General features: G+C 40.1%; 1 protein-coding gene across 13 annotated transcripts in view; it reads left to right on the top strand.

The window, feature by feature from the left end:
• Nucleotides 1-20,613, top strand: part of VWA3B (von Willebrand factor A domain containing 3B) — a 256,215-nt gene that overhangs the window by 61,510 nt on the left and 174,092 nt on the right. For all 13 annotated transcript variants that reach the window (XR_012003285.1, XR_012003287.1, XR_012003286.1 and 10 more), the window contains one exon: nucleotides 14,436-14,632. Coding sequence is in view for 8 of the 13 variants with exons in the window: in XM_072768076.1 (XP_072624177.1) it covers nucleotides 14,436-14,632 (197 nt within the window). In the remaining 5 variants the exon portion in view is untranslated. The remainder of the gene's footprint in view (nucleotides 1-14,435; nucleotides 14,633-20,613) is intronic.

Raw genomic sequence — 20,613 nt, 5'->3', positions numbered from 1 at the left:
AGTCTGGCAAGTCTTCAAATGTTAAGATAGAGTTAGCTTATGTCCCAGCAATTCCACTCCTAGGTAAATACTCAAGGGAATTGAGAACATATGTTCATAGCATTTTCCAGAATAGATCACATGTTAGGCCACAAAATAATTGATAAATTCAAGAAGACTGAAATAATATCATGCATATTTTCCAACCACAGTGGTTTGAAAATAGAAATGAATCTCAGAAAAATAAAAGCTGCAAAGAACACAAATACATGTAGGCTAAATAACATGGTACTAAACAATAAATGGGGCAACCAAGAAATCAAAGGGGAAAGAAGATACATGGAGACATATGAAAACACAATGGTTCAAAATCGTTGGGATACAGCAAAAGCTATTCTAAGAGGGAAGATTTTAGCAATACAGGCCTACCTCAAGAAGAGGAAACATCTCAAACAAGCTAACCTGACACCTAAAGGGATTGGGAAAAGAAGAACAAAGCCCAATGCCAAGAGAAATAAGGACATGATAAGATTAGAGCAGAAATAAATGAAATAGAGTCTTAAAAAACAATAAAACAGAGAAACCAACTGGTTCTTTGAAAAGATCAACAAATTGATTAACCTTTAGCTAAACTCATCAAAAAGAGAGAATTCAAATAAAATCAGGAATGAAAGGGGAGAGATGATAACCAACACCACAAAAATACAAAGGTTTATCATAGAATATTATGAAAAAATCATATGCCTACAAATTGGGCAACATAGAAGAAATGAATAAATTCCTAGGAACATGTATCTTCCCAGAACTGAACCAGGAAAAATAGATGATTTGAACAGATCAATTACCAGCAGCAAAATTGAATCAGTAATCAAAAAACTCCCAACAAACGAAAACCTGGGACCAGGTGGCTTCACAGGTGAATACTACCAAACATTTAAAGAAAAGTTAATATCTTTTCTTCTCAAGCTATCTAAAAAATAGGAGAGGAAGGCAAGTTTCCAAATTGATTATCCAAGGCCAGTATTACTCTGATACCAAAACCAGATAAAGACACCACAAGAAAAGAAAACCACAGGCTAATATTTCTGATGAACATAGATTCAGAAATCCTCAGCCAGATATTAATAAACTAGATCCAGCAATCCATTAAAAAAATCATTCACCATGTTCAAGTGGGATTCATTCCAGGGATGCAACAGTGGTTCAATATTCACAAATTGATCAATGTAATACATCACATTGACAAGAGAAAGGATAAACACCATACAATTATCTCCATAGATGAAGGAAAAACATTTGGCATAGTACAACATCCATTTATAATAAAAACTCTCAACAGAGGATCGTACCTCAACATAATAAAGGCTATATATGAAAAATCCATAGATAATGTTGTCAATGGTGAAAAATTGAGAGCTTTTCCTCTAAGATCAGGAACAAGACAAAGATGTCCACTCTCACCACTTTTATTCAACATAGTACTGGAAGTCCCAGCCATAGCAGTCAGACAAGGAAAAAAAAGTATCCAAATTGGTGAAGAAGAAGTAAAACTTTCACTGTTTGCAAATGACATGACACTATATAAAGAAAATCCTAAAGACTCCATCAAAAGACTGCCTCAACTGATAAATGAATTTAGTGAAGTTGCAGGATGCAAAATTAACATACAGAAATCTGTTGCATTTATATACACTAATAATGAAGTAGCAGAAGAGAAATTGATAAAAGAAATTGAAGACAACACAGAATGATAGTGTGCTCATGGATTAGAAAAACCAATATTGTTAAAATGTCCATCCTAAAAGCAATCTAGAGATTTAATTCAATCCCTATGAAAATACATGTTTCACAGAACAAATAATCCTAAAATTTGTGTGGAATCACAAAGACCTCAAATAGCCAAAGCGGTCTTGAAAAAGAATAAACCTAGAGGTACCACAATCCCAGATTTCAAGACATACTACAAAGCTATTCTGATCAAAACAATATGGTACTGGTCCAAAAACAGACATAATGATCAATGGAACAGAATAGAAAGTCTAAAAATAAACCCAAGCTTTTATGGTCAGTTAATTTATAACAAAGGAAGCAAGAATATACAGTGAGAAAAAGACAACCTCTTCAACAAATGGTGTTGGGAAAGCTGGACAGCTACGTGCAAAAGAATGAAAATGCATCAGTGTCTTACACTACATACACAAATAAAATAGATTAAGAACCAAATATGATTAGCCACTCTGCACTGAGCAAAATGACTAGAAAGAACTCACCACAAAAGAAAGAATCAGAAACAGTACTCTCTGCCACAGAGTTACAGAATTTGGATTATAATTTGATGTCAGAAAGCCAATTCAGAAGCACAATTATAAAGCTCCTGGTGGCTCTGGAAAAAAGCATGAAGGATTCAAGAGACTTCATGACTGCATAATTTAGATCTAATCAGGTTGAAATTAAAAATCAATTAAATGAGATGCAATCCAAACTGGAGGTCCTAACGATGAGGGTTAATGAGGTAGAAGAAAGAGTGAGACAGAGAAGATAAATTGATGGTAAGGAAGGAAGCTGAGGAAAAAAAGAGAAAAACAATTAAAAGACTATGAGGAAAAGTTAAGGGAAATACCTCAGAAGGAAAAGTCTTTGTTTAATTGGGGTTCCAGAGAGTGCTGAAAGGGACAGAGGACCAGAAAGCATATTTGAACAAATCATAGCTGAGAACTTCCCTAATTTGGGAGGGAAACAGGCATTCAGATCCAAGAGATAGAGAGGTCCCCCCGCCCCAAAATCAATAAAAACCATTCAACACCTCAACATTTAATAGTAAAACTTGCAAATTCCAAAGATAAAGAGAAAATCCTTAAAGCAGCAAGAGACAAGAGATCCCTAACTTATATGGGAAGAAATATTAGATTAACAGCAGAACTCTCCACAGAGACCTGGCAGGCCAGAAAGGGCTGGTAGGATATATTCAGGGTCCTAAATGAGAAGAACATGCAGCCAAGAATAATTTATCCAGCAAGGCTCTCATTCCAAATGGAAGGAGAGATAAAGAGCTTCCAAGATAGGCAGAAACTGAAAGAATATGTGATCACCAAACCAGCTCTGCAAGAAATATTAAGGGGGACTCTGTAAAAGAAAGAGGATGCCCAAAGAAATAATCTACAAAAACAGGGACTGAATAGGTATTATGATGACACTAAATTCGTATCTTTCAATAGTAACCCTGAACATAAATGGGCTTAATGATCCCATCAAAAGACACAGGGTTTCAGACTGGATAAAAAAGCAAGACCCATCTATTTGCTGTCTACAAGAGACTCATTTTAGACCTAAGGACACCTACAGCCTGAAAACGAAAAGTTGGAGAACCATTTATCATTCAAATGGTCCCCCAAAGAAAGCAGGGGTAACAATCCTCACATCAGATAAATTAAAGTTTATCCCAAAGACTGTAGTAAGAGATGAAGAGGGACACTATATCCAACAAGAGGACCTAACAATCATGAATATTTATGCCCCTAATGTGGGAGCTGACAAGTATATCAATCAATTAATAACCAAAGTAAAGATATACTTAGATAATAATACACTAATACTGGGAGACTTCAACACTTTCTACAAAATGTTGCTTTCTACAAATGACAGATCTTCTAAGCACAACATCTCCAAAGAAACAAGATCTTTAAATGATACACTGGACCAGATGGATTTCACAGATATTATAGAACCTTACATCCAAATGCAACTGAATACACATTCTTCTCAAGTGCACATGGAACTTTCTCCAGAATAGACCACATACTGGGTCACAAATCAGGTCTTAACCGATACCAAAAGATTGGGATTGTCCCCTGCATATTTTCAGACCATAATGCTTTGAAACTACAACTAACTCACAAGAATAAATTTGGAAGAAATTCAAACAATGTGGAGGTTAAAGACCATCCTGCTAAAAGTTGAAAGGATCAACCAGGAAATTAGAGAAGAATTAAAAAGATTCATGGAAACTAGTGAGAATGAAGATACAACCACTCAAAATCTTTGGGATACAACAAAAGCAGTCCTAAGAGGGAAATATATCACTATTCAAGCATCCTTCAAAAAACTGGAAAAAACTCAAATACAAAAGCTAACCTTGCACCTAAAGGAACTGGAGAAAGAACAGCAAATAAAGCCTACACCCAGCAGAAGAAGAGAGTTAATAAAGATTTGAGCAGAACTCAACTAAATAGAGACCAGAAGAACTGTGGAACAGATCAACAAAACCAAGAGTTGGTTCTTTGAAAGAATTAATAAGATAGGTAAACCATTAGCCAGACTTATTAAAAACAAAAGAGAAAAGACTCAAATTAATAAAATCATGAATGAAAAAGGAGAGATCACCACCAATACCAAGGAAATACAATTTTAAAAACATATTATGAGCAGCTATATGCCAATAAATTAGGCAATCTAGAAGAAATGGATGCATTTCTGGAAAACCACAAACTACCAAAACTGGAACAGGAAGAAATAGAAAACCCAAACAGGCCAATAACCAGGGAAGAAATTGAAGCAGTCATCAAAAACCTCCCAAGACACAGAAGTCCAGGGCCAGATGGCTTCCGAGGGGAATTCTATCAAATGTTTAAAGAAGAAACAATACCTATTCTATGAAAGCTGTTCCAAAAGATAGAAAGGGATGGAGTACTTCCAAACTTGTTCTATGAGGCCAGCATCACCTTAATTCCAAAACCAGACAAAGACCCCACCGAAAAGGAGAATTATAGACCAATATCCCTGATGAACATAGATGGCAAAAATTCTCAACAAGATACTAGCCAATAGGATCCAACACTACATTAAGATTCTTCACCATGACCAAGTAGGATTTATCCCTGGGATGCAAGGCTGGTTCAACACTCATAAAGCAATCAACATGATAGATCATATCAACAAGAGAAAAAGCAAAGAACCATATGATCCTCTCAATAGATGCAGAGAAAGCATTTGACAAAATACAGCATCCATTCCTGATCAAAACTCTTCACAGTGTAGGGATAGAGGGAACATTCCTCAGCATCTTTTTTTTTTATGATAGTCACAGAGAGAGAGGGAGAAGCAGAGACACAGGCAGAGGGAGAAGCAGGCTCCATGCACCGGGAGCCCGACGTGGGATTCGATCCCCGGTCTCCAGGATCGCGCCCTGGGCCAAAGGTAGGCACCAAACCGCTGCGCCACCCAGGGATCCCCATTCCTCAGCATATTAAAAGCCATCTATGAAAAGCCCACAGCAAATATCATTCTCAATGGGGAAACACTGGGAGCCTTTCCCCTAACATCAGGAACACAACAGGGATGTCCACTCTCACCACTGCTATTCAACATAGTACTAGAAGTCCTAGCCTCAGCAATCAGGCAACAAAAAGAAATAAAAGGCATTTAAATTGGCAAAGAAGAATTCAAACTCTCCCTCTTCGCTGATACTGTATATAGAAAACCCAAAAGACTATACCCCAAGATTGCTAGAACTCATACAGCAATTTGGCAGTGTGACAGGATACAAAATCAATGCCCAGAAATCAGTGGCATTTCTATACATTAATCATGAAACTGAGGAAAGAGAAATTGAGGAGTCAATCCCATTTACAATTGCACCCCAAAGCATAAGATACCTAGGAATAAACCTAACCAAAGAAGTAAAGGATCTATACCCTAAAAACTACAGAACACTTCTGAAAGAAATCTAGGAAGACACAAAGAGATGGAAAAATATTTCATGCTCATGGATTGGAAGAATTAATATTGTGAAAATGTCAATGCTACCCAGGGCAATGTATATATTTAATGCAATCTCTATCAAAATACCATGGACTTTCTTCAGAGAGTTGGAACAAATCATCTTAAGATTTGTGTGGAATCAGAAAAGACCCCAAATAGCCAGGGGAATACTGAGAAAGAAAACCAGAGCTGGGGAATATTGAGAAAGAAAACCAGAGCTGGGGGTATCACAATGCCGGATTTCAGGTTGTACTACAAAGCTGTGATCATTAAGACAGTGTGGTACTGGCACCAAGACATACACATAGATCAATGGAACAGAATAGAGAGCCCAGAAATGGGCCCTCAACTCTATGGTCAACTAATAATTGACAAAGATGGAAAGGCTATCCAGTGGAAAAAGGATAGTCTATTCAATAAATGATGCTGGGAAAATTGGACAGCCACATGCAGAAGAATGAAACTAGACCATTCTCTTACACCATACACAAAGATAAACTCAAAATGGATGAAAGATCTAAATGTAAGAGAAGATTCCATCAAAATCCTAGAGGAGAACACAGGCAACACCCTTTTTGAACTTAGCCACAGCAACTTCTTGCAAGATACATCTATGAAGGCAAGGGAAACAAAAGCAAAAATGAATTATTGGGACTTCATCAAGATAAAAAGCTTCTGCACAGCAAAAGAAACAGTCAACAAAACTAAAAGACAACCTACAGAATGGGAGAAGGTATTTGCAAATGACATATCAGATAAAGGGCTAGTATCCAAGATCTATAAAGAACTTATTAAACTCAACAGCAAAGAAACAAACAATCCAATCATGAAATGGGCAAAAGACATGAACAGAAATCCCACAGAGGAAGACATAGACATGGCCAAAAAGCACATGAGAAAATGCTCCACATCACTTGCCATCAGGGAAATACAAATCAAAACCACAATGAGATACCACCTCACCCCAGTGAGAATGGGGAAAATTAACAAACAGGAAACAAAATTTGGAGAGGATGTGGAGGGGAACCCTCCTGCACTGGTGGTGGGAATGTGAACTGGTGCAGCCACTCTGGAAAACTGTGTGGAGGTTCCTCAAAGAGTTAAAAATAGATCTGCCCTACGACCCAGCAATTGCACTGATGGGGATTTACCCCAAACATACAGATGCAGTGAAATGGCAGGACACCTGCACCCCGATGTTTATAGCAGCAATGTCCACAATAGCCAAACTGTGGAAGGAGCCTCAGTGTCCATCGAAAGATGAATGGATAAAGAAGATGTGGTCTATATATACAATGGAATATTACTCAGCCATTAGAAACTACAAATGCCCACCATTTGCTTCAATGTGGATGGAACTGGAGGGTATTATGCTGAGTGAAACAAGTCAATCAGAGAAGGACAAACATTATATGGTCTCATTCATTTGGGGAATATAAAAATTAGTGAAAGGGAATAAAGGAGAAAGGAGAGAGAAAATGAGTGGGAAATATCAGAGAGGATGACGAAACATGAGAGACACCTAACTCTCAGAAACGAACAAGGGGTGGTGGAAAGGGAGGTGGGTGGGGGGATGGGGTGACTGGGTGATGGGCACTGAGGAGGGCACTTGATGGGATGAGCACTGGGTGTTATGCTATATGTTGGTATATAGAACTCAATAAAAATTATATATAAAAAAAGAAAAAAATTATATATAGAAAAAGAACCAAATATGAGCCCTTACTCCGTAAAACTCCTGGATGGAAACATAGGCAGTAATTTTTTGACTTCAACTATAGAAACATTTTTCTAGATATGTCTTTTTCTGGCAAGGGAAGGGAAGCAAAAGCAGAATTAAACTATTGAACTGTACTAAAATAAAAAGGTTTTGCATAGCGAAGGAAACCATCAACAAAACAACAAGGTAACCTACTGAGTGATTTCAAATGATATCTCTGATAAGGAGCTAATGTCAAAAATATATAAAGAACTTATAGAACTCAACACACAAAAAAGCAAATAATCCAATTTTAAAATAGGCAGAGGACCTGAATATTTTTCTAAAGAAGATGTACAAAGGGCCCACAGACATGTGAAAAGATGCTCAACACTACTAATTATCAGGGAAATGTAGAATAAAACCACAGTGAAATATTACTTTGCACTTGTCAGAATGGCCAGAATAAAAAAGACAAGAAATAATAAGTATTGGTGAGGATGTGGAGAAAAATGAACGTTTGTGCACTGTTGGTGGGAATGCAGATTGGTGCAGCCACTGTGGAAACAGTATGGAATTTCCTCAAAAAATTAAAAATAGAATTACCAAATAACCCAGTAATTACACTACTGTGCATTTACCCAAGAAAGTGAAAATACTAATTCAAAAAGATATATGCACCCCTATGTTTATGTATTTTTAATAGTCAGGATATGGAAGTGACCCAAATGTCCATCAGTAGATGAAAGGATAAAGAAGATGTGGTATATATACACAATGGAATATTACTCGGCCATAAAAAATAGTGAAATATTGCTATTTGTAACAACATGAGTCAACCTAGAGAGTTTAATGCTGAGTGAAATGTCAGTCAGAGAAAGACAAATATCATATGATTTTACTTATATGTGAAACTTAAATAAAACAAAGAGAAAAAGAGACAAATGGAAAGCTGACTCTTGTATACAGGAAGCAAACTGGTAATTGCCAGAAAGGAGGTCAGGGGTGGGAGTTGGGAGGGGTGAAACAGATTAAGGGGGACTGAGAGTACAGTTATCTTGATGGAGCACTGAGAAATATATAAAGCTGTTGAATCCTATTGTACACCTGAAACTCATATAATACCATATATGTTATATACACTTCAGTTTTTAAAAGTCCTTAAAAAGACATATGTTCACAAAAAAACTTGTACATGAATGTTCCTAGCATCATAATAGCCAAAAACCCAAAAAGTGAAAACAACTTATATGTCTAGTAACTGATTAATAGAAAAGCAAATGTGGCATATCCCTACACTGGAATATTATGCAGCCATAATAAGTTATGTGGTACTGATACATGCTGCAACACAGATTAACTTTGAAAGCATTATGTTCATTGAAACGAGCCAGACTTTATAAAAGGCCACAGTTTGTATGATGCCATTTACACGAAGTGTCCAGAATAGACAAATCCAAAGAGGGAGAGGAGAAGGGAAATGAGACGTGATTTGTAATGAGTATAGGGTTTTTTTGTGGGGTGACGAAGATGTGCTTGAATTAAGTAGTGATGATGGTTGCACAACCATGTAAATAAACTAGAACCCAATGAACTGTATACTTTAAAAAGGTTAGTTTCATAGTATATGAATTATATCTCAACAAACAAGTTTTGAGAGAATTCATGAAATAAATAGGCTGGCTAACAATAAAAAACAAAACCAAAACCAAACCCTGGCAGTGCTAATGCAGGATCAAAAAAGTGGCACTATTTTAATTTCCCAAGGGAAGCAGATTCAAATTTCCCTGTTGGTTTCATCCCAGTATCCCCACTCTGCTTTATGGTTTCCATTCTCACTACCACATGACCCTCATGTTCTCAATCTAAAGTTCCCAAACTCCATCAATCCTCTTCTCATTTCTTAATCTTGATTATTTCCACTTTATAGCAAGCATCTTGAATTGGTTTGTCTTGCCACATCACTCTATTTTCAAAGAAATCATTGCCAGAGGTATAATTTGTTGCCTATGCCACTGATCCTCAACTATTTTGAGTGTATTTTAAATGTTATTGCAGACACAGAGACATTCAAATGTGGCTTTTGCAGTTCTTCCCTTGGAGTGTATGCTCTGCAAGAGGTTTCTTCTCAGCCTCCATGCAGGTCTGTCACTGACTGCTGCTCCTTATTTCTCAATAGCCAGTTGTAGGCCTTGAGTTTAATTAAACTTTTGTCCTGCAGCTGCCTCATTCATAGCCCACTTGGAAAGCAAATTTTTTTTTCAGTTTCCTTCTTTCAGAATTGGGCAGAAGAGAAAGGAAGTGACATTAGCTCCTCTCCCACCTCCTGTCCACTGTTAGTACTTTTTGGTCTTTATCTTTATGTCTGCTTCTTTCTTGCCTCTTTGTTCAGTTGCCTTTCCCTCCGACTTTCCCCTGCTGAGGAGGATAGGAATTAGAGGCACTTGGGGCTGCAATCAGTTTTCCACTGGTTTACAAACAAGTTGACTAAGCCATGGAACCCTTTTCCACAGAGGTTTTGCTTTGACTTTTACAAGCATTAAAGGAAGAAGTAAAGATCATTTCATGGTAATCCAGGGGAGAAAGGGCCTAGAATTCATCTGAATTTTTTCCCATTGTACACTAGTCCACGCAGGACTATCTCTACAACTGCCCATTTGACTCAGTGCCATATTAGAGCTGAGACTTCAGGCACATCCCTGCATCTCCTTATTCCTCAGCCCTCGTGTGTATAACCCTGGGGCATTCCAGAGAACAGTTACCCAAATCTGCCTAGCAAGTCAGTTCTGCAGAATATTGGCAGGTTACCATTCTCTTCCCCTGCCTCCCCTCCTCCCCTTTCTTGGCTCCTGTGCAGTGCCAGGCAAATATGCTCAACACATGGTACTTTCACAACTGTAGATAAAGAGAAAAATATCAGTCAGCAAGTACGGTGAACAAAGTGTATGACTACCCAGAGACAGGCTGCTCTCTTGAGCCATGCTGTCAACACGTTTCCTGGGTCCCCACCCCGGCAGTATTCATTGTTTTACCTGCAGACAACCCTTGGCCCCACAGCTGGTGTCTGCTGGGCTTACTCACATGTCTGACAGGCAAGCGGCTGGATTTCTTGTCCTAACAGTTGCCACCTTTCTCTCTCCCTCTCAGCTGTCCTTAATTCATTCCTTCCTTCCCTCCCTCTCCCCAATCCTTTCTTCCTTCCCTGTCCCCCACCTTTTCCTTCTTTCCATTGGACGTCACTTTCAGCTTCTTCTGAACCTTTCCTTTTCAACTAATTCACAGCATCCTATGACATGCCACTTCCCACCAAGTGTTGGCTTAGTGTCTCATGCTACTCATGAGAACAGAGATGTTGGAAAGTGTGTACCAAACTGTGTTCTAGTTTATTCATTAGCTGATGGTTCCCTTGAAAGGCATGTGACTCTAACATGGCAGGAATACGGTGCTGGACAAGGAATCTTTAGTGGAAGAGGATGAGCATATGAATCAAAGTTCTTCAGAGAAACAGAGCCAAGAAGATGGGTGTGTGCATATGTGTGAGCACACATGCACACGGGTATACAAAGAGGTTGAGACAGAGATTGAGATATTTTAGGACTTGGCTCACATGAGTGTGGAAGCTACCAAATCCCAACTCAACCTTCATGAGCTGGTGTTGCATTTCAGGTCCCAAGGCAGTCTGCTGTCAGAATTCCCTATTCTTCAGAGGACTTCAGGTTTTTTCCCTATTAAAGGTCTTCAGCTGAATGGAGGATGCCCTCTCATGATATGGAGGGTAATCTGTTTTACCCAAAGTCTGCCCATTTAAGTCTTAATCTCATCTAAAAATACCTTCACCGAAATATCTAGAATAATCTTTGACCAAATATTTGGGTGCTGCAGCCCAGCCAGTCTCACAGATTAACTATTGCCACAGCGAGGGCAGTTATGGTGATAAATCCTAGGTGGCCATGAGCCACTAGGGAACTGTACCTTGAGGGGAGGAGTGGGCACAGATAAACAGTGCCCAAATTACCTTTTTGCTGTGGCCCTGGCTGTAGCAGTGATATTTAAAAAGCTTTGGCTAGTAGATGTTGCTCATTAAAACATGTTTTGAGATCGACAAGTAGGATAGAGACAACCAGGCACATTAATTCTGTGGCATCAATGTGATCTGCTATGTGCTTCTCCTGCAGTAACTCCTTAATAATCTCACGCATGGTATAGGATGCACTGTGAGCTCTCACCTCTGTCATAAATGAAAGTATTAACGCAAGGCTCTGTGGGTGAAGATTTATGTATCACTTTTAATTAAGATAACTGTAGGGGATTGGAAAGAACTCCTTCGTAAGGAAGTCTAATGAGTGGAGCACTCCCTTCCCCTCCCAACCTGGGAAAGATGAGGCTCAGCCGCTAATTGGTGTAATTAGCACTGAAAGTGGGGAGACTTCCCCCCTTCCTCTCTTTCCTTCAGCTTTGAGCACCTAGGCTCTTTGTTTTTACATGCTTGGCTGCCCCTTCTTTCCTTTATGAAGTTCAAGTTGCTTTGAGGTTATCCTTGAGTCTCCTTTTCAGAGAGTAATTGGGAGCCTCAATCATGCCCTCAGGATGACTGTACTGCCTGGTCCAGGGTGAAGCCAGGAGTCAAAAGTTAGTCTCTGGTTTTTCAAAATCCCTTGTTAGAATTGGTTTGATGTGTTTTTAGGAAGTCCTTTTGTGGTAAGCTTGAATTTATCATTGAAAAAAGACTCTTTTTAAAAGAAGGCAACCCCCAGACAGAGTAGAAACATCCTAATTTGTGTGTTGCTATGGACATAAGTGAGTGAAAATTTTATTTCCCACTATACCTGTTAATCAGAAAGAAGGGAGGAGAATAAAGTAGGAAGGAAGCGGAGACAAAGCCTCAGAATGTAATTAACAATAATGGAGGAAAAATAGTCACTCAAAGGGTTTCTCCAAGGAGGCTGGTCCCACTGACAAAAATGGCTCTGTTCTCTTTGCTGTTTCCCTGTGATGCAGGAGAACATGCAGGAGAATCTCAGGGATCAGAAGCTTTGGGGGAGCCTCTGATTTGAGCTACCTGTACAGGGTAAGAAGATGCTTTGTGAATCATATAGAAACCAACCGCTGGTAACTGAGGACCGTGTGCAAAGGGGCTTTTGATGCCAGACTGGTTTAAAGTTCAAAAGCCAAAACCAGGCTTCTTTGAGAAGTCCTAGCTCTAGTAGGTGTGAGTGCATTATTTGAAAGGTGTTCTATTAAAATCTGAGGACATAGCTCACATGTAGCATTACTTGGCAGATCCTTTACATACTATTAACTCTGAAGCGTTTTATTTCTTCAAATCCTATTCTGATTTTATATCCCTTTAAGTATAATAATGGGCAAGTATAGATGATGTTTTTGTTTCACTAATATTGAGTACTTCTTTTTCATTAAAAGTATAATTGAACTTGAATCTGTCTGTGGTAGAAGCATAACTGATGGGATCACTAAACCATAACATAGAAGTCACTTTCCATATGACCTTAGTTGCAAAGCTTAGTTGCACAGTATAATCACCCAGGGAGCTTTGAAAAATCTCAATATCTAGACCAATTAAAGCAGAATCTAATGGATAGGGCCTATGCATCAGTATTTTTAAAAACTCAGAGAATTTCCAATATGCAGGGCGGAGAACTGCTTATCTAAGTGGAAATAAACTTTATAGGGCTGGTAGACCTAATTTGCAGTAGTACATGTTATTAAAAAAAAACAAAAAAAACAACACCTCTTTTCCAGCCTACCCTGCTGGTCCTCCTAGAGCTCTGCTGGTCTCAGTGGGGCAAAAAAGCTCAGAGTCCTTTCTGCCTTCCTTCCAGTGGATTGAGATAAATGTTTGCCAGTCCACTCACTGGAATAAAAAAGCTCTGATTTCCAGATTCTGTAAATACTCCCAGCATGGTCAATTTTACCCTACCAGTGTGCTACCGCACACTGTGCCACCAAGGAGCATGGAGTTGGGAGGAAAGTTATACTGTTAGCTCCCATGGGCCAGTGCTAGCCCACTTCAGATACCAGTGCCTCCTTCTCAGCTTCAGATTTGCTCACCCCAGTTGTCTATGCTCCCCCGCCCGCCCCTGATACTTCTGTCTTCTCTAGGTGGCACTAGTGGTTTGAGCACCTAGGGGAATACTTTTCTGTTGTATGGTGATCTGCTCAGCTAACATAGCACCTCCTCCCACTTAAAGAGAGTATAGATTACCTTTGGAACATGCCAAGGGAATGTGCTGAGGGCTGGGAAGATTTGGGCAATTAGGTTTCTGGGTTGTACTTTAACCTGCGAGCCAGACTAAGGTAAGTTATAGATGCAGCTCTAGGTTCTTAAGCTGACTATAGGAGGTTTCTGAGCCTGCTGAGTTGAGGGTCAGGCTCTGAATCAGAATAAATTCACCAAAGCTAACAGCAGAGTTCTGGGGAGGCAGCCTGCCAGGCTTCTCTGGTTCACTGACTTCTACCTCAACACAGATTCCATGCCTGTAATTCTCGTCCCCACTCCCCACAAAGCACTTCCACGTGACTTCTCTCGTTGAATCACTTCAACACACTTAGGAAGGCCAAGCAGATGCTATCTTCGATCTGCAGGTAAAGAGTTCTGCTGAAGCTCAGAGGCTAAGTGCTGTGACTCACCCAAGTTTGAGCAACTTAGCCAAGCCATAAGTGGTAAAGCCATGACTTGAACCCAAAGCTCCTGACCATAAATTTAATGCTCTCCTGGCACATGGCCTTGGTCTGTCAGCCATCTCCATAGACACATGGGGTAGGCAACTTAGATAGAAGAGGAAGTGAGATGAAAAGCAGTAGATTCCTGCCTTCCAGTCCTTGTGAACTAAGTCTTTGCCAGTCCTGGTTTGGAAAGCATGCTTCCTGAAATGAATGTGATCTGGCAAAGAACATGTTCCAGCTCAGTAAATATTGAGGATGTAGTACAAATGGCTTATAGAATATGAATGGTACTGATGAACTGTAATTCCAAAAATAGAATCAGGAGCAACCTCTGTCAAGAATAAGTCAAACCCAGAGGATGCCTGGGACTCCAAGAAGTGGCTTCAGAAATATGGCTTGAAGGCCCAGAAGCTATCTTTTTTTGACATCCTTGCTGACTGCTCCTTTCGCCATGCTGATGGGGTCATTGATGTAAGAGCCAAACCAGAGAATGAATCCGTTCAGACCAGTGCGGTAAGTGAAGTTAACACCTGGGTAGGGCAGTGGCTTCCCTTGATGCCATGGGTGGGTAAGGCCTCCCTCAGATCAGAACCCAGATCAGGACTAAGGTTGAAAGGCAGTGGGGAGGAAAACCAGCTTGGGTTTCCCTGAAGGAAGATACCCTTGTGTTTCCCATCCTGCACTTCTCTGAATGGTACTTGTGGGAGTAGATTCTGAATATAAGTGGATTATACAATAATCATATGATTATTAAGCCAGGAGCTGAGTTTGTAGAAATGCAGGCATTATGAGTCTCAGAATTACTCAGTCTTGTCAAAAGAGAAGCTCTTTGTTTCCCAATATTGAATGGAAGAGAGAAACTGCTGGTGAAGATGCCCCAAGCAGACATTTCTATAGTCCTCTTGTATTGTCACTCTCTTAAAGATGCGTTAATCTAGCAACTACCAGCTAGCATCTAGTGGATCCCCAATAAATATGAAATCAAATTCTCTAAAGGATTATAGCACTGGAAAGGTGTATATTGAAAACTTTCCAAAGGTTGAGTTTCATTGTGTCAGTGGGGTCTGGAAGGAATACAGCTTGCCAAAGTGCCTGACTCTGGGTCATGACTGAAGGATAATGAATGAGTGGCTCCTAAACTTTAGCATCTGTGAGGCAGTGGTTTTGAGGTGGGCCCAGGTGATGCTGAAGCTGCTGGCCCAGAGGCCATACTCTAAGAAACACTGATGTGTATATGGTACTCCAAAGGTTATCAAGAGTTTAGAATTATGGAAAGACTAAAAAGTATCACAATATGAAACAAAACCAGGATAAAATGAATGTTCTAAATTTATAAAACCAAAGGAAAGCTCTTTTAGAAAGTACTAAAGGCCCAGGTATATACTGTGAAGTGAAAACCAAAATGTGATCAGCATAGTACATGTGCCAGTCAGGGCAGCCCAGCAGAGACTACTGGAGAGGCAATCAGGATTCTCCGATATACTTTCACTGTCTGTGTTCTCTAAGTCTCCAATTCAATGTCTCGATCACCACTGAGATTTCAGTCCATCCTGCAGAGGTGAAACTCCAGTCTCTTTGCCATTCCTTAGGCTGGCTGGCCACTGGACTCAGCAGGTCCTCCTGAGAAAGGGCTCCTTCCTTGGTGGCTATGTTAGCCACACGATGTGGTGTTTTAGCCCTCTTATTGCCATGTGTTTGCAATGAACTACAAGGAGGAAGACTTAAAAATTGGATGGAAAAAAATGCAGAATTGAGGCACCTGGGTGGCTCAGTTGGTTAAATATCTGACTCGATTTCAGCTCAGGGGTCATGATCTCTGGGTTGTGAGATCGAGCCCTGCATTGGGCTCCGTGCCGAGTATGGAGCCTGCTTGAAATTCTTTCTCTCCCTCTCCACTCATATTCTTTCTCTCTCAAAAAAATAATAATAAAAAAGAAGAAGAAGAAGAAAAGTGCAGAATTAACAAAGACTTGTTTCCTAGCTTATGTACTAGGATACAGAGTAATTGCTACGTTGCAGGGAAATCTCATTTGTGGGTTTCCTCCCCCAGCACAGTTCTCTGATTTTGTAGTCATTATTCAGTAATGTTATTAGTTCAGGAAATCACAGGTAAATAGATTTTCATTTTTAAAATACATCAGGCCCTGAATATTTAAAAACATCAATCCCTGTCAATTTAAACATAGCTTACTGTGAGCTGGTGACAATGTGGTAGATTCAAGTCCATCTCTAAAACTGATTTCTCCTTACTCTTTCTTGACAATTTTGAGTGAAATCTTACAGGGACAGTTTGAAGAGTCTGGGTCATACATGGGGAATTTTACCTCAAATTTCTGTTGCTAAAAAATAGCATAGTAGAAGTTGAAAAGTGTACAATACAACTGTCTTCGTTCACAAATATTGATGAAAAAGGGACAATTTTATTTTCAGCATTTGGGACTACATAGCTGAAGTTGGATTTACACCTAAAATTGTGATGTGTGTGTGTGTGAGAGAGTAACTGAAGCTGTGATATAAGTTGATTATTTAGGGCTCCCCTCAGACTCCCACTGGGCAGGACCCCCTAAATGTTTACCTATAAAAACTGATTTGTAGGGATGGATCCAGCAAACTTGTTTACACTGAGAAATAAGTAACTAAAAAGGCTTTCCTGTGTGGTACTTCTAAGATAGATAAGCAGGTATGAGGAGGACACAAAAATGTATTTCAGGCAAAGTCTAGTAACTTGATATTTGGGGGCATCCATTAAATCACATTGCATTCATAAGTGCTTATGCTGCTTGTGCACAAAGCTAGCCTTGATGTTTACAAACCCACTCTAGTCTCACCATTTATCCCCCTAACCAATATTTATTGAGCTTAGGTGCCAGGCCATGTGGTCTGGATTTGGAGTAAGAAGACCTGGCTATAAATGCTACTTCTCCAGTTACTAATTATGAGATGTTGAGCAAATAATTTAACTGTTTGAGTCTTTCTTTCTACATCTGTAGAGTGGTATAACATCCAAATTTAAAAATGCATGTCTGAGCACAGTGTCTGGCACTTGGGAGATACCCAGTAGATTAGTTATCTTCCTTCTTTTTTTAATTGCAGACATTGTGAATCCGAAATGAGCATTCATGGAATGCCTTTGTGCTTTATACATAAGGTGAATATATGTGCTTTCCTAGCACGCACAAGAAGACAAAGTCGCCGGGCCTCCGAGAAGTTAGGCTATGAGATTAAAGCGTTTGAACTCCTATCTGCTGGGCCCTCATGCTGTGCTTTTCCCATTCTGACACCTGTATTCACGTAACATGTGGTCTGGTGTGTTTCCATTTGAGAGTGTATAAAGCACAGTTGACAAAGGCCATGTGACAGGATTGAGAATAGGGAAAACTCTCATGTGACAAGAACATGGTGAGAACAAAAGAGAGGACATCTTCCTCCTTCCATCCTTGTGTTGTGCCTGAAATGTGGTTCTCCTGGAGCCTGTCTTGGGAACATCAGGACTGATCTCATCATGCCCTTCAACCCTGTTCACATCAGTCACCACCAGACTTCTCAATTCTTATCTCTGTGTGGCTCTGACATCCCTTCTCTGAGCCTTTTCTATTCTTCCTTGCTTCCTAAATTCCCTTCATTGTGCCCTCTGGCACTAGAAGTTGTCACTACACTCATTATAGCATCACTTGCCAGCAGAGTTCCCTTTGCCTGCTTGTCTGGGTTTTCTCTTGAGGACCTGGTTTCTCTCCCATTCGTTTAGACCTGTGGGTGGGAAAGGCAAGATGGCAGCCTCCTTATTCCTCATTGCTGTTTCTTGATCATTCTCCCTCCCTCTTCCCATGTCATCAGGATGTACCACCCACAACACCTCCTGTGACTGATGTCTTTTGAGCCCCAGGTTGAAGATTATAGCTTCTGGCTGGCAGCCATTTTTAATGTCAATCTCATGAAAATGGCCCTTCCCACACCCTGACCTTTCATTTTTCTAACCTCTTCTTCTCCAGTGACTTCCTCCTACACTTCATCTCTAACACTCCTGCCATGGGCATTCCCTTGACCTTGTCATTACAAATAACACTGCCATTATAATCCACATAATCAATTCCAAAGGTCCCACTTTTCAACTTGTTTTAAGGTCATTTCCTTTACTACCCTAATGCCAGTCTTTCAGCCCCACTGGAATTAAACATTTTGTTCTTTCTACTCCTTGTACTCTGCTCTCTATATCCTTTTGTTCCTCTCATACATGCTCAACTACTTTTCCTCTCTTACATTATCGTGCTCATCTGGTAAAACCCCAATCCTAGTTAAATTCAACTCTCAGCCTTTTCTACCTTCTAGCCATGCAGATGACTGCATCAGAAGAAACTGGAGGAAAGCACACAGCCACAGTGCCTGGCTTCCCTTTAAATTCCTGACCTCTGACTTCACATGGATCTCTTGTGCTGCCCACTGGTCCTCCTGTGCTTTTCCAATCCACTCAGATGCTCATTCTCCAAGATACCTACTCTTTTCTCTTCAAACTTCAAATATCTTCTCCTCTTTGCTCACTCTCAGCAAGTGACCCTTGTTCCCATTTCATTGAACATTGGAGTGAACAGCTATGAATATCCACTTCATATCTACAAATTCCCTAGCATTTGTGCCTATATGTTCTACCCTCATTTGTTCTAGAATGACTGAATTGTCCCCACTTCTGCCTAAGGCCAATCCCTCAATATGTGCACTGATTCCTGTTCCCCATTTACTCATTCTCCCCCTTTCTATTCTGTATCATCAATATTGTCCCCCATTTCTGGTTCTTTCCCATCAACACCAAACATGGCATTCTTCCTCACATCTTGAAAGTACAGTTTTTGCGGACACCTGGGTGGCTCAGTTGGTTAAATGTCCAAGTCTTGTTTTTAGCTGAAATCATGACCTCAGGGTCATGAGATGGAGCCCTGCATTAGGCTCCACGCTCAGAACTAGAGATTCTTTCTCCCTCTGCCCCTACCCACTTCCTGCTTGCTCTCTCTCTCTCTCCCAAAAAACACCCCCCCAAAAAAGTTTTTTGACCCCTATATTTACCTCTGCTTCTGCTTCATTTGCCTCATTCCTCTGCTCCTTTTTAGAATTCAGCTTCTCAATAGTTTTATATATTCCCTTTTTCCAGTCTTGCAGTTCACCCATGCCATCATGAGTGCACTCCAATTAGGAGTGCAAGGCCCCCTCTCCACCAACGCCTACTCTTTCCAGGGATACCTGAATTGCTAATTCTGGGGGTCAGTTCTCAGTCTTGCTCTTACTTGACCTACTGTCAACAGTTGGTTACTTCCTTGAACTTCTTTTGCTTACAGAGAACACACTGTCCTGTTTTTCTCCCACTAGCTCTTCTTTGTCAGTGTTCTTTGTTTCTTCTTTCCCACATCCCTGGTCTCTAAATGCTCCTCTGTAACCATTCTCTACGTGATCTCATTCAGTCCTGTGGCTTTTACTACTGTGTACATGCTGATGACTTTGACATTTGAATCTCTAGCCCTGAGTCCTTCCCTCATTTCCACCTGACTACTCCATGTCACTGGGATGTCTGATAGGTATCTTGAACCTAGCACATCAGACACAGATCAGATCTTCCCCTTCTGGGCTGCTCTTCCATAATCTTATTCCTGTCAATTCATTGCAACTCCATTTTTATAGCTCTCTGGGCTGAAAACTGTAGTCATTCTTAAGTCCTCTCTTTTCTCTCATACCTACAGCTGACCTTTGAGTAAAGGCTGTCAGTCCTGTCTTCATAACATGACCTTAATTCGAAATAACATGTCTAGAATCCAGCCACTTCTCACTATTGTCAATACTATCCCTGGTCCATGCCACCTAACTGATCTCCTGACTCCCTGCTTCTGCCATTGACTCTCTACAGACTATTCTCAACAGATTAACCACAGTATTCTTTGTTTGTTTGTTTTTTAAAAGTCAGCCCCATACCTAACATGCAGGGCTTGAACTCACAACCCTGAGATCAAGACCTGACTAAAATTGAGAGTTGGACACTTAGTCAGCTGAGCCACTTAAGCGCCCTACCACAGTATCCCTTAAAGTGACATTTTTATAAATTTTAAAATTTTAAATAAAACTTAAAACTATAAATTGTGTCACTTCTCTAAGAGGGTAGATCTTAGATCATCACAAGAAAATAATTTGTAACTGTGTGGTAATAAGCATTACCTAAATTTATTGTGGTAATCACTTTGTACTATGTGCATATATCAAATCGTATTGTTTTGTTTTTAAAGATTTTATTTACTTATTTGTTCATGAGAGCCACACACAGAGAGAGGCAGAGACAGGCAGAGGGAGAAGCAGGCTCCATGCAGGGAGCCTGATGTGGAACTCGATCCCAGGTCTCCAGGATCAGGCCCTGGGCTGAAGGTGGTGCTAAACCACCGAGCCACCTGGGCTGCCTATATATCAAATCATATTGTATGTGTAATGCAATTTTATTTGTCAGTTATATCTTTTTTTTTTTT

Source organism: Canis lupus, chromosome 11, assembly GCF_048164855.1.
Source record: "Canis lupus baileyi chromosome 11, mCanLup2.hap1, whole genome shotgun sequence".
Classification (NCBI taxonomy): domain Eukaryota; kingdom Metazoa; phylum Chordata; class Mammalia; order Carnivora; family Canidae; genus Canis; species Canis lupus.
This window is presented reverse-complemented; position numbering and strand designations above follow the sequence as displayed.